Source organism: Drosophila mauritiana, chromosome 4 (assembly GCF_004382145.1).
Source record: "Drosophila mauritiana strain mau12 chromosome 4, ASM438214v1, whole genome shotgun sequence".
Lineage (NCBI taxonomy): Eukaryota > Metazoa > Arthropoda > Insecta > Diptera > Drosophilidae > Drosophila > Drosophila mauritiana.
Window position 1 is genome coordinate 678605 of NC_046671.1, and position 15579 is coordinate 694183.

Sequence of the window (15579 nt, forward strand, 5' to 3'; positions counted from 1 at the left end):
AAGAAATGTAAAACTTTATAAGACATTCTTATATTTGCTTAGGCGTTCCATCAAAGCCCGGAATTCCAGAACCTACCGATTGGACTGCAAATAAGGTAGAACTTGTTTGGCCAGAACCAGCAAGTGATGGTGGATCGCCGATACAAGGCTATATAGTTGAGGTAAAAGACAAATACAGCCCTCTTTGGGAAAAGGCTTTGGAAACCAGCTCCCCAACTCCAACTGCAACGGTTCAAGGTCTTATTGAAGGAAATGAATACCAGTTCCGAGTAGTTGCCTTGAATAAGGGTGGCCTATCGGAGCCTTCGGACCCAAGCAAAATATTTACAGCTAAGCCGCGTTATCTTGCTCCCAAGATAGACCGTAGAAATCTACGTAATATTACTCTGTCATCCGGAACCGCTCTTAAATTAGATGCAAATATAACAGGCGAACCCGCTCCAAAAGTAGAGTGGAAACTTTCAAATTACCATTTGCAATCAGGAAAAAATGTTACAATCGAAACTCCTGACTACTATACAAAATTAGTTATTAGACCAACCCAGCGAAGTGATTCTGGCGAATATTTGGTCACGGCCACTAATACTTCTGGAAAAGATAGTGTGCTTGTAAATGTAATTATCACAGATAAACCCTCACCTCCTAATGGACCACTTCAAATATCCGATGTGCACAAAGAGGGTTGCCACCTTAAATGGAAACGTCCGAGCGATGATGGGGGTACGCCAATTGAGTATTTCCAAATTGACAAATTAGAGCCCGAAACTGGGTGCTGGGTTCCGTCTTGTCGATCTATAGAACCTCAAGTTGATGTTACAGGTCTTACTCCTGGAAATGAATATAAGTTCCGAGTATCAGCTGTAAATGCCGAAGGGGAATCACAGCCCTTGGTAGGCGATGAATCTATTGTTGCAAGAAATCCTTTCGATGAACCTGGTAAGCCCGAGAACCTTAGAGCAACTGATTGGGATAAGGATCACGTGGACTTGGCGTGGACCCCACCTCTAATTGATGGCGGATCACCAATTTCTTGCTATATCATCGAAAAGCAGGATAAATTTGGAAAGTGGGAGCGGGCCCTTGACGTTCCTGCTGATCAATGCAAAGCGACTATTCCAGATCTTGTCGAGGGCCAAACCTACGAGTTCCGAGTTTCCGCGGTCAACGCAGCTGGGACAGGAGAGCCATCTGATGCTACACCGCCAATAATTGCCAAAGCTCGCAATAAACCACCTATTATAGATAGATCCAGTCTAGTGGAAGTGCGTATTAAAGCTGGACAGTCTTTTACATTTGATTGTAAGGTATCTGGGGAGCCAGCGCCTAAGACGAAATGGCTGCTTAAGAAAAAGGAAGTTTATTCAAAAGACAATGTTAAGGTGACTAATGTTGACTACAATACCAAACTAAAAGTAAATAGTGCCACCAGATCTGATTCCGGTATATACACAGTGTTTGCAGAAAACGCAAATGGAGAAGACAGTGCAGATGTTAAGGTAACTGTCATTGACAAACCTGCACCGCCAAACGGACCGCTTAAGGTTGATGAAATAAATTCCGAGTCTTGTACTCTGCACTGGAATCCACCAGACGACGATGGAGGACAACCAATAGATAACTATGTCGTTGAAAAATTAGATGAAGCAACAGGACGTTGGATACCTGCCGGGCAGACTGACGGGCCAGTCACTGCACTTAAAGTCAAGGGCCTTACCCCTGGTCATAAATACAAATTCCGAGTACGTGCCAAAAATCGTCAGGGAACATCAGAACCACTTACAACAACACAAGCCATTATTGCGAAAAATCCATTCGATGAACCTACAAAACCAGGAACTCCAACCATAAAAGACTTTGACAAAGAATTTGTTGATCTGGAATGGACTAGACCAGAGGCTGATGGGGGATCTCCAATCACCGGATATGTAGTTGAGAAGCGCGACAAATTTTCCCCTGATTGGGAAAAATGCGCTGAAATCAGTGATGACATCACCAATGCTCACGTTCCTGACTTGATTGAAGGCCTTAAATATGAATTCCGCGTCAGAGCAGTAAACAAGGCCGGTCCAGGCTCACCAAGTGATGCAACTGAAACACATGTGGCTCGCTCCAAAAACACACCTCCAAAAATAGATCGAAACTTCATGTCAGATATTAAAATTAAAGCTGGAAATGTATTTGAATTTGATGTACCAGTAACTGGGGAGCCTTTGCCAAGCAAAGATTGGACTCACGAAGGCAATATGATCATAAACACAGACCGAGTAAAAATTTCCAATTTTGATGACCGCACTAAGATAAGAATACTTGATGCAAAGCGATCCGACACAGGCGTCTATACATTAACAGCACGTAACATAAACGGTACAGATAGGCACACTGTAAAAGTTACAATCCTGGATACTCCAAGTGTGCCGGAAGGCCCAATACGTAATGGTGATGTTAGCAAAAACTCTATAGTACTTCGATGGCGGCCACCCAAGGATGATGGTGGCTCAGAGATTACTCATTATATTGTGGAAAAAATGGATAATGAGGCCATGCGCTGGGTGCCCGTTGGTGATTGCACTGATACCGAAATCAGAGCGGATAATCTAATTGAAAATCATGATTATAGTTTTAGGGTAAGGGCTGTTAATAAGCAAGGGCAATCACAACCACTCACAACTTCTCAGCCTATAACAGCAAAAGATCCTTATACACACCCAGATAAGCCTGGCCAACCGCAAGCTACAGATTGGGGTAAAAATTTTGTGGACTTGGAGTGGTGCGCTCCAAAGAGAGATGGGGGAGCACCCATTTCTTCGTATATTATAGAAAAAAGACCAAAGTTTGGTCAATGGGAACGGGCTGTTGTTGTGGCAGGCGATGATTGCAAGGCCCATGTACCGGAACTTACAAATGGTGGAGAATACGAGTTTCGGGTGATTGCCGTCAATCGGGGAGGTCCTAGTGATCCATCTGATCCGTCTAGCACCATTATATGCAAGCCACGTTTCCTTGCTCCATTCTTTGACAAGTCCCTTTTAAATGATATTACGGTCCATGCTGGAAAGCGATTAGGATGGACATTACCAATCGAGGCGTCTCCAAAACCATCCATCACATGGCTATATAATGGAAAAGAAATCGGTTCAAATTCACGAGGCGAGTCCGGTCTTTTCCAAAACGAATTAACTTTTGAAATTTTATCCGCACTTAGAAGCGACGAAGGTCGTTATACTTTAATATTACAAAATGAGCATGGATCATTTGATGCGTCTGCTCATGCAACTGTATTGGATCGACCATCGCCACCCAAAGGTCCTCTGGATATAACAAAGATAACAAGGGATGGCTGCCACCTAACCTGGAATGTTCCGGATGATGACGGTGGTTCACCTATATTGCATTATATTATCGAAAAAATGGACTTATCCCGAAGCACGTGGTCCGATGCTGGCATGAGCACACATATAGTCCATGATGTCACTCGCCTTGTCCACCGCAAGGAGTATTTGTTCCGCGTTAAAGCAGTCAATGCAATTGGGGAATCCGATCCCTTAGAAGCAGTAAATAGTATAATTGCTAAGAACGAATTTGACGAGCCTGATGCGCCTGGAAAACCAGTTATTACTGATTGGGATCGTGACCATATAGACTTGCAATGGGCTGTCCCAAAAAGTGACGGGGGAGCTCCAATTAGTGAATACATCATACAGAAAAAGGAAAAGGGCAGCCCTTACTGGACTAATGTACGACATGTTCCATCAAATAAGAACACAACCACAGTTCCTGAACTAACTGAGGGTCAAGAGTATGAATTTAGAGTTATTGCTGTTAATCAAGCAGGCCAATCTGAACCCTCAGAGCCGTCTGATATGATTATGGCAAAGCCGCGCTATCTGCCACCAAAAATAATAACTCCACTAAATGAAGTACGCATTAAATGTGGGCTCATATTTCACACAGATATACATTTTATCGGTGAGCCAGCACCAGAAGCGACGTGGACACTTAATAATAATCAGCTATTGTCGAATGACAGATCGACAATTACATCTATCGGTCACCACTCTGTAGTACATACTGTTAACTGTCAAAGGTCTGACTCTGGAATCTACCACTTATTACTACGCAATAGTTCTGGAATCGATGAAGGCAGCTTCGAACTTGTAGTACTCGACCGCCCGGGGCCGCCAGAGGGTCCAATGGAATATGAAGAAATAACTGCGAACTCTGTGACTATATCATGGAAACCACCAAAAGATAATGGGGGATCTGAAATATCTTCTTATATTATCGAAAAGCGTGATCTTACCCATGGCGGGGGTTGGGTACCAGCAGTAAATTATGTTAGTGCAAAATACAACCATGCCCTGGTTCCCAGACTGCTGGAAGGAACAATGTACGAGCTTAGAGTTATGGCCGAAAACCTACAAGGACGCTCCGATCCACTTACTTCCGACAAACCGGTGGTTGCAAAATCTCAGTACACGGTGCCAGGAGCTCCTGGGAAGCCAGAACTAACTGATAGCGATAAGAATCATATTACAATTAAATGGAAGCAACCAATTAGTAATGGAGGATCCCCCATTATTGGTTACGACATTGAACGTCGCGACGTAAACACAGGACGATGGATAAAGATAAATGGACAACCAGTACCTACAGCTGAATACCAAGACGACAGAGTAACATCGAACCATCAATATCAATACAGAATATCGGCGGTTAATGCTGCCGGCAACGGGAAGACTTCCGAACCTTCGGCCATATTCAATGCTCGACCACTGCGTGAAAAGCCAAGATTTTATTTTGATGGCTTAGTAGGAAAGCGCATTAAAGTTCGTGCAGGTGAACCTGTAAATTTAAATATTCCCATATCTGGGGCACCTACTCCGACAATTGAATGGAAGCGAGGGGATCTGAAATTAGAGGAAGGAAAACGAATATCTTATGAGACTAACTCGGAGCGTACTCTATTTCGCATTGATGATTCAAACAGACGGGACTCTGGAAAATACACTGTTACCGCTGCTAATGAGTTTGGTAAGGATACAGCTGACATTGAAGTTATTGTCGTAGATAAGCCCTCGCCACCTGAAGGACCTTTGAGTTATACGGAGACAGCCCCAGATCACATTTCGTTGCATTGGTATTCGCCAAAGGACGATGGTGGCAGCGAAATAACGGGATACATAATCGAGTTCACTGAGTTTGGTGTAGATGATTGGAGGCCAGTGCCGGGCGCTTGTCCCAACACCAACTTTACAGTAAAGAATCTAGTAGAGGGAAAGAAATACGTTTTTCGTATTAGAGCTGAAAATATCTACGGAGCTTCCGAAGCTCTCGAAGGTAAGCCGGTGTTGGCTAAATCGCCTTTTGATCCACCCGGGGCACCATCTCAGCCAACAATTGCTGCATATACACCAAACTCAGCTAATTTGGAGTGGCATCCTCCAGACGATTGTGGTGGTAAGCCTATTACGGGGTACATCGTAGAGCGACGCGAACGCGGGGGTGAGTGGATTAAGTGCAACAATTACCCAACACCGAATACATCATATACAGTATCCAATCTTCGGGATGGAGCTCGTTATGAGTTCCGGGTGCTCGCAGTAAATGAGGCTGGGCCTGGCCACCCGTCAAAGCCTTCTGATCCAATGACTGCTGAACATCAGCGCTATCGTCCAGATCCGCCGGAGCCACCAAAACCAGATCGTATTACCAGGAATGGGGTCACATTATCATGGCGCCCGCCTCGGACCGATGGAAAGTCCAGAATCAAAGGGTATTATGTCGAAATGCGTCCCAAAAACGGAAAGGATTGGAAAACTGTTAACGATATACCTATTAATTCCACTGTATACACAGTACCAAGCCTTAAGGAAGGAGAAGAGTATTCATTCCGTGTTGTTGCTGAAAACGAAGTTGGTCGTTCAGATCCATCTAAGCCATCGCAGCCCATCACAATTGAGGAGCAACCAAATAAGCCTTGCATGGATCTCGGAAAGGTCCGAGATATAGTGTGTAGGGCTGGTGATGATTTTAGCATTCACGTACCCTATCTAGCTTTCCCCAAGCCCAACGCATTTTGGTATTCTAATGACAATATGCTGGATGACAATAATCGTGTGCACAAACATTTGACTGATGATGCAGCATCTGTTGTGGTAAAAAACTCGAAACGCGCCGACTCAGGGCAATATAGGCTCCAATTAAAGAATTCGTCAGGATTCGATACGGCTACCATTAATGTTAGGGTTCTGGATAGACCATCTCCACCGACACGCCTACGAGCTGATGAGTTTTCTGGAGATTCTCTAACATTGTATTGGAATCCACCAAACGATGACGGTGGTTCCGCTATTCAAAATTATATTATTGAAAAAAAAGAAGCTCGATCGTCCACATGGTCTAAAGTCAGCAGCTTTTGCACAGTTCCGTTTGTTAGAATTCGAAATCTTGCACTCAATAAAGAGTACAATTTCCGTGTGATAGCTGAAAATAAATATGGTCAATCCGATCCCGCCAATACATCTGAGCCTATACTTGCAAGGCATCCCTTTGATATTCCCAATGCTCCCGGTATTCCGCATGGTATTGACTCGACAGAAGATAGTATAACAATAGCGTGGACGAAGCCTAAACATGATGGTGGATCTCCCATAACCGGATATATCATTGAAAAACGCTTATTGAGTGATGATAAATGGACCAAGGCAGTTCATGCACTTTGTCCAGACCTTTCTTGTAAAATTCCAAATCTTATTGAAAATGCTGAATACGAATTTAGGGTAGCCGCAGTAAATGCAGCCGGACAGTCGGCCTATAGCGGTTCCAGCGACCTCATCTTTTGCCGCCGACCACCTCATGCGCCAAAGATTACTTCAGATTTGTCAATTAGGGATATGACAGTAATTGCAGGAGATGAATTCCGTATAACAGTACCTTATCACGCCAGTCCTCGCCCAACTGCATCATGGAGTTTAAATGGTGTAGAAGTAATTCCCAGCGAACGTATTAAATTTGATTCTAACGATTATGCTTCAATTTATTACAATAAATCAGCTAAACGAGATGAGACTGGATCGTACACCATTACACTTACCAATAACAAAGGTTCAGATACTGCATCATGCCACGTCACGGTGGTAGATAGGCCATTACCCCCTCAGGGTCCACTTAATGCCTACGACATTACCCCCGACACTTGCACCCTGGCCTGGAAGACGCCTTTGGATGATGGAGGTTCACCGATTACAAATTATGTCGTTGAAAAACTGGATAACAGTGGTTCATGGGTAAAGATTAGCAGTTTTGTTCGTAACACTCACTACGATGTCATGGGCTTGGAACCTCAATACAAATATAACTTCCGCGTAAGAGCAGAAAACCAATATGGTTTGTCTGATCCATTGGATATTATTGAACCTATTGTTGCCAAACATCAATTTACAGTCCCAGATGAGCCTGGTCAGCCAAAGGTTATAGACTGGGACTCTGGAAATGTCACTTTGATTTGGACCCGACCATTAAGTGATGGAGGGTCCCGCATACAAGGCTATCAAATTGAATATCGAGATATTTTAAACGATTCGTCTTGGAATACGTATGACTATATCATAAAGGACAATAAGTATCAACTTTACAACTTAATCAACGGCAGTGAATACGAATTCCGTATAAAGGCTAAGAACGCTGCAGGCTTAAGTAAGCCATCTTCACCATCTCTTAGATTTAAGCTGAAAGGAAAATTCAGCGTGCCATCACCTCCTGGGGCCCCACAAGTAACCAGAGTCGGCAAAAACTATGTCGACCTAAAGTGGGAGAAACCCTTAAGAGATGGTGGCTCCCGCATTACGGGTCACATTATTGAACGAAGGGACATCGGTGGAGCCGTATGGGTAAAGTGTAATGATTACAATGTTTTGGATACCGAATACACCGTTATGAACCTCATCGAGATGGGTGATTACGAATTCCGAATATATGCTGTCAATTCCGCTGGACGTTCAGAACCAAGCTTATGTACTATGCCAATCAAGATTTGCGAGGTACTAGGTGGGGAGAAACCTGATTGGATTACACGACTGCAAGACAAGGTAGCACCCTTTGGCAAGGATTATACTTTACAATGCGCCGCCTCAGGTAAGCCAAGTCCAACCGCAAGGTGGCTTCGCAATGGAAAAGAAATTCAAATGAGTGGGGGCCGAATGACATGCGACAGTAAAGATGGGGTCTTCCGACTGCACATATCTAATGTGCAAGCTGGAGACGATGGTGACTACACATGTGAGGCAATGAATTCTCTCGGATTTGTTAACACATCAGGTTATCTAAAAATTGGATCACCACCAATTATTAACAGATGTCCAAACGAACTAAAATTGCCAGAAGGAGATAATTCAAAGATCAAGATTTTCTACTCTGGCGACCAGCCACTAACTGTGATATTAAAGAAAAATAATGAAGTCATATCTGACAGTAATGACGATTCGCATGTTAAGGTAAACATATTTGACGACTATGTAGCGATTTACATTCGTAACATTGTAAAAAGTGATGGTGGTACATATCAAATAGAATTCACGAATGAATCTGGTAGTGCCACAGGGCAGTTTAATGTACACATTACTGGCATGCCTTCAGTGCCCACTGGACCTATGGGTATCTCTTACATTAACAAAAACTCCTGTACGTTAAACTGGCGTCCCCCTTCCTACGATGGTGGTCTTAAAATTAGTCACTACGTCGTCGAGAGAAAAGATGTGTCATCTCCACACTGGATAACTGTTTCTAGTACCTGCAAGGATACCGCCTTCAATGTACAAGGTCTTATTGAGAACCAAGAATACATTTTCCGAGTGATGGCGGTAAATGAGAACGGAATGGGTCCACCACTAGAGGGCTTAAATCCAATTCGAGCCAAAGACCCAATTGACCCACCATCGCCACCGGGCAGTCCTCAAATTACTGAGATCGGAGGAGACTTTGTGCATTTGGAATGGGGAAAACCGGAATCGGATGGCGGTGCTCACATTCAAGGCTATTGGATCGATAAGCGTGAAGTAGGCAGCAACACATGGCAGCGTGTAAACACTACCATCTGTGCTGCCAATCAAATAAACTGTATCAATCTCATTGAAGGTCGACAGTACGAGTTTCGAATTTTTGCCCAGAATGTTGCAGGTCTTTCAAAAGAATCATCCGCTTCCCAAGCAGTCAAGATAATAGATCCACAGGCGGCTTCGCCTCCATTGATTGTGAAACCGCTACGCGATGCCAATTGCATTCAAAACCACAATGCCCAATTCACATGCACAATAAATGGCGTTCCTAAGCCAACGATAACTTGGTACAAAGGAGCTCGCGAAATCAGTAACGGCGCCCGATATCACATGTACTCAGAAGGGGACAATCACTTCCTAAATATTAATGACGTATTCGGCGAAGACGCTGATGAATATGTTTGTCGCGCTGTAAACAAGGCTGGAGCAAAATCAACACGCGCCGCACTGGCCATTATGAGTAAGTAAATAAATATACATATTGCGCGTTTTTGGTATACTAAATATTTTGAATATTTGAAAACTTCTTAGCTGCTCCAAAATTAAACGTTCCTCCAAGATTTAGAGACACTGCTTACTTCGATAAGGGTGAAAATGTTGTAATCAAAATTCCCTTTACTGGTTTCCCAAAACCACGTATACACTGGGTTAGGGACGGCGAGAATATTGAATCCGGTGGTCATTACACTGTGGAGGTTAAAGAAAGACATGCCGTTCTTATCATTCGTGATGGATCGCACTTGGACTCAGGACCTTATAGGATAACAGCGGAGAATGAACTTGGTTCGGATACAGCTATAATACAAGTGCAAATTAGTGATCGTCCAGATCCCCCACGATTCCCTTTAATTGAAAGTATTGGCACAGATTCGTTGTCTCTTAGTTGGAAAGCACCTGTATGGGACGGTTGCAGCGACATAACGAATTACTACGTAGAGCGGCGGGAGCACCCATTATCTTCGTGGATACGAGTCGGAAATACTAGGTTTACGTCTATGGCAGTCAGCGGCTTGACTCCAGGAAAAGAGTACGATTTCCGCATATTTGCTGATAATGTATATGGACGTTCTGATGCTTCAGACACAAGTACTCTTATCAAGACTAAGGAGTCTGTTAGAAAGAAGCCGATTGAACGCAAATGGGAAGTTGATGCAAATGGACGGAAACTGCGCGGAAAAGCAGATGGACCAGTTAAAGACTACGATTCATATGTGTTTGATATCTACTCCAAATTCGTTCCGCAACCCGTGGAAATATCCCAGCAAAGTGTATATGATAGGTATGATATTCTTGAGGAAATCGGAACAGGCGCATTTGGAGTAGTACATCGCTGTCGTGAGAGAAGCACAGGAAATATTTTTGCGGCCAAGTTCATTCCAGTATCACACACAGTTGAAAAAGACTTGATACGTCGTGAAATAGATATAATGAATCAACTGCACCATCAGAAGCTTATCAACTTACACGATGCTTTCGAAGACGACGATGAAATGATCCTAATACTGGAATTGTAAGCAACACCCAAAATATACTTATAATATTATTATTATTGTTACTTGTAAGTAATATTATTACTTATCTTATTTTAGCTTATCTGGTGGTGAATTATTTGAACGCATTACTGCTGAAGGTTACGTAATGACGGAAGCTGAAGTTATAAACTATATGAGGCAAATTTGCGACGGCATCAGACATATGCATGAACAAAATATTATCCATTTGGACATAAAACCAGAGAATATAATGTGTCAAACTCGTTCTAGCACAAATGTTAAACTTATTGACTTTGGACTAGCGACGCGCCTCGATCCAAATGAAGTTGTTAAAATAACAACAGGCACGGCTGAGTTCGCTGCACCGGAGATCGTCAACAGAGAGCCAGTCGGCTTTTACACAGATATGTGGGCTACTGGAGTACTATCATATGTTCTGTAAGTTTTCATGTTTATTTTTTTTTAATTTACTATATAAAAATATACATGCAAGGTTTCTATGTCCTGTGGGCGATTTTGTTTTAAAATTGGTAAAATATATATATTTGCAAACAAATTTGCGCTGCGTATATATCTCCGAATGTCTTATCTCAACTTACGGACAGAAAAATACAGCCAGATCGACTTGGCTTATGATCCTAATCAAGAATCTATATACTTTACACACAACTTTTCAACAAATCTAGTATACCCTTCTAGTCTACCAGTAAATTGTATTGTTCTAATTCCGTATACTTCTTTGCTTAGCGGCAAAATGAGTTTTAACAGCGCAAATGTCAAGTACCATAACCTTAAACACATTCTAGTTAACTGTAATTCGCTTCCCTACATAGAACAGTTCCCTTTCAATCAATAACCTTTCAACCAATAACCGCACCGGCTAACCCACCGAACGATAACATCTACAAAATTATAACCTTTTTGCTAAAGTACAACCTAATTCATAAAATATAGAACTATATTTAGTTCTCGCTCTGTATAAACCACTGTCACCCTAGAGGAGCGGAAGGCCATAGCTGCTAATGCTCCTATTTCTTTTTTGCCTTATAATTTTATACTTTATGTTAGCTTTAAATAGATCAAAACATCTTTCAAAAGTGTGGGCGTGCCTTCCTTCTACCTGTTACATAATTTTTAACGAATCTAGTATACCATTTTACTCTACGACGGGTATAATTATTATATAATATATATCATTCTCCTGTTCTAAAATGTTTATATGGCAGCTGCAGAATATAGACAATCTTTTGGATTTAATTTGTACACCCGCATACTCGTCACTCGTAAAGTAAAAGGGTTTTTGGGATTTGTTATAAATTCCTATCAGGTTTTCGATATATACCGTATATATAATCTTGGTCCGGTCGACCACCAGAGTCACTAGGGCCATTTCCGGCTGTCTGTCAGTCCGTATGAACTCTTAGACCTCGTGAACTATATGACGTAAGACATAAAGGTGATACCTACGCAGCGAAAGTTTGTTTACGTTACCAAGCCCACTTGTACCTCCATAACGATAAAATCTGTCTTGCTTGGTGTATTAAAAACCCATAAAAAGTTAACTAATAGTTCTTTGGAAAATGGATGCTTAAGCATTTGTCACTTGCTTTGCTCCCTGCGGAATACCACATTCCATGTACTTTCATTATCTGAGTTACGGGTACATAAGCGTTTTTCCGAACTTCGGAACTGAGAAATGTTTTAAGAGCTCTAGTATCCAGATGCATTGTTATAGGTTCGAGCCAGCTTAATACAACAAAATTCAAAAATCTATTATTTTAGGTTAAGCGGATTATCACCCTTTGCTGGTGATAATGATGTTCAAACTCTCAAAAACGTAAAGGCTTGCGATTGGGACTTCGACGTAGAATCCTTTAAGTACATTTCTGAAGAAGCTAAAGATTTTATAAGAAAATTGCTCGTTAGAAACAAAGAAAAGCGTATGACTGCTCACGAATGTCTTCTGCATCCTTGGTTGACTGGTGACCATAGTGCTATGAAACAGGAAATCAACCGTGATCGTTATCTAGCCTATCGAGAAAAATTGAGAAGAAAATATGAAGACTTCGAGAGGTACCTGTTGCCAATTGGTCGGCTTTCTGAATACTCATCTCTAAGAAAATTGCTGATGGAGAAATACAAGATCCATGATGCTGTTTTTGATAGGCGTCAAGCAGCGCCGCGTTTTGTAATTCGACCATCTTCCCAATTTTGCTATGAGGGCCAAAGCGTAAAATTCTACTGCAGATGCATTGCAATAGCCACACCTACCCTCACTTGGTCACATAATAATATCGAGTTGCGACAGAGTGTCAAGTTTATGAAACGATACGCTGGAGATGATTACTACTTCATCATTAACCGAGTCAAGTTGGACGATCGAGGAGAATATATTATTCGCGCAGAAAATCACTATGGCTCTAGAGAAGAAGTCGTTTTCCTAAATGTTCAGCCCTTACCAAAAGAACAGCCGAGGTACCGAACGGAATCAACTCCGGTGCGCAGACGTGAACCCTTGCCGTACACATTCTGGCAGGAAGAGTCCGAGACGGCGCCCAGTTTCACATTCCTTTTGCGGCCACGCGTCATGCAAGCCCGCGATACATGCAAACTACTGTGTTGTTTAAGTGGCAAGCCAGTACCTAATGTAAGGTGGTACAAGGACGGTCGAGAACTTAGCAAATACGAGTATGCGATGACTCACTCTGATGGAGTTGTCACCATGGAAATAATTGACTGCAAGCCATCCGATTCAGGAAAATACAGCTGTAAGGCAACAAACTGTCACGGAACAGACGAAACAGATTGTGTTGTGATTGTTGAAGGTAAACTAAAAGAACACTAACTTTTTAAGTTCTAAAAAATCAAAAGCAGGGAAAGGTTTAGTGAACAAATTTATTTTTCAGATAAAGATTAATGTGTTGTCCATAGCATAGTATTTAGTAAATTACATATCTTAAGAATTTTGTCTTATAATGCTTTACTGGTAGATGGATTTAATATTCATTTATTTTAAACGGATATATATAAAACAACGCATTAAAGACTATTTGTATAACGTTGACTATATAATAATATTAATCAGTAAATTAATTATCTTCAGAATTTGGCCTCATAATGCTTTACTGATTCATTTACTTAATTTGTTTTTTCACCGATTAAAAAAAAAGACATTAAAAACTTACTGAAATGTAAGTATCCAGCAAAGTATTAACTTATCTTCCGACTGTATTTTTTATATTATATTTATTTACTGTATGAGGGTTGAACTTTCATTAATTTTTCCTCCGACGTATACAGCAATGGAATTTAAGACACTTTTGGATAATCCTTTTCTAAGTATGATGTTTTTAAATTTCGCTTGGATTTAATTAAAATATATATTAATTTTCTTTGATGGTTGCGAGCACTTTAAGTTGCGTTTTAGGATTCAAGATTAATTACTAGTATATAATCGTTATTTATCCTTTAGCACATTTTTTGATTAAAATCTAGAATCGACTTAAGGTTAAATTTTAAGACGTATGAATATTATAAACAGGCGTGTCTGTCTACATGTATATTTATGGGTTCGTACTGTTTTCTATAATACATTTTTAAATTCAATTTTCCCAGGAGAATGGGTTACGCCTGAGCAGGCTCAACTCGCCCACAATTTTCTTTACTCAGGAGGTAAATGATAATAATGAAACAAATCCAAACTAGAAATACATATTTATCGTCAGCATGCTTCTTTATATACTTAAAATATACACTCACTCAATCAAACGTTCTAAAAAAAGTGAAGGGATAATTAATTCGACGACAAAAATTGTATAACCGTTATTATTTTCTTTAATTATACCAAAATTATACTGTAATATAAAAGAATAACATTGGAGGTTCCCAAAAAATTTAGTTCATAATACTTTCGCATGATAATACCTAAAACGGCAATAAACTGCATTTTTGAAACCCAAGAACCAGGAAATTTTATATCAATTTATACATCGTAATCAATCATATTTTTTTGGACCCATCAATGTAATTTAATAAATGTCTTACTTTGTAACACAGTTATATGATTTTAAACGACTCCCAAACGTATTGCTTGACCACGATTTAACCAAAATTGGAACGTAATGCGATGCTATTTTGGTACTACATTTATTTGGACTATATTTAGACTTTTAGGCGTTCGAGTAAAGAGAAGGTGTTATACGGAACTAAGCGTATTGTTTATTATAAAAATTTGTCGATCTAAAACAAAATATTAACACACCGTTTTCCCAAATCATGAAAACTGTAGTTACAGTACATTCTTTTAAACATTTAAATTTTGAAATGAATTGTCTCTGCTTATCTAAACAGATAGGAAATACATAGAGCAGCCAATTAAGCCAGCTCCCCTCCCAATAGTGACATCCCGGCAGTTTACATCATCTTCAGTCCAAAACACATCTGAACCACAGGTAAGTAAAAAAAAATCGTATGCTATTTTTTGTATTTATTATTCTGTTATAGGCTGACAAAGCGAATGTATCCAACTCAAACTCATCAGGCATTTCAAACAAGAAAAAGTATGCATCAAATAGTTTACAGGCCCCCGGAAGCCCGTCAAGATCACGAAGCGCTACCAAAGAGCTTATACGTACGTATTTATTAAAACTTATTGATAAAAGACTTCGTATTCATATATATGTCGTCTTAGTTCCCCCAGATGATTCATTAATGTGCAAGCCGGAATTCACGAAGCCCCTTCACGATTTAACAATTCGCGATGGAGAACAGTTGATATTAACTTGCCATGTAAAAGGAGATCCGGAGCCTCAAATCTCTTGGTCGAAAAATGGAAAGTCCCTATCGTCTTCTGATATTATGGACTTAAGGTATAAAAATGGTATTGCAACTTTAACCATCAACGAAGTGTTTCCCGAAGACGAGGGAGTGATCACTTGTACGGCCACAAATTCTATTCGAGCCGTGGAAACTAAATGCAAACTAACAATACAGCGTAAGTAGATAATGATTAAATAAATACTTTACCAATTGAT

The 15579-nt window shown here is 40.8% G+C and overlaps 1 protein-coding gene across 12 annotated transcripts in view; it reads left to right on the forward strand.

Annotated features, from left to right (window-relative positions):
- Nucleotides 1–15579, forward strand: part of LOC117146327 (twitchin) — a 50732-nt gene that overhangs the window by 33795 nt on the left and 1358 nt on the right. For 11 of the 12 annotated variants that reach the window (XM_033312405.1, XM_033312407.1, XM_033312409.1 and 8 more), the window contains 8 exons: nucleotides 43–9513; nucleotides 9585–10563; nucleotides 10643–10984; nucleotides 12329–13371; nucleotides 14162–14218; nucleotides 14897–14997; nucleotides 15050–15176; nucleotides 15237–15539. In XM_033312405.1, the coding sequence (XP_033168296.1) occupies nucleotides 43–9513; nucleotides 9585–10563; nucleotides 10643–10984; nucleotides 12329–13371; nucleotides 14162–14218; nucleotides 14897–14997; nucleotides 15050–15176; nucleotides 15237–15539 (12423 nt within the window). The remainder of the gene's footprint in view (nucleotides 1–42; nucleotides 9514–9584; nucleotides 10564–10642; nucleotides 10985–12328; nucleotides 13372–14161; nucleotides 14219–14896; nucleotides 14998–15049; nucleotides 15177–15236; nucleotides 15540–15579) is intronic. The other variant, XM_033312408.1, reaches the window with a different exon arrangement.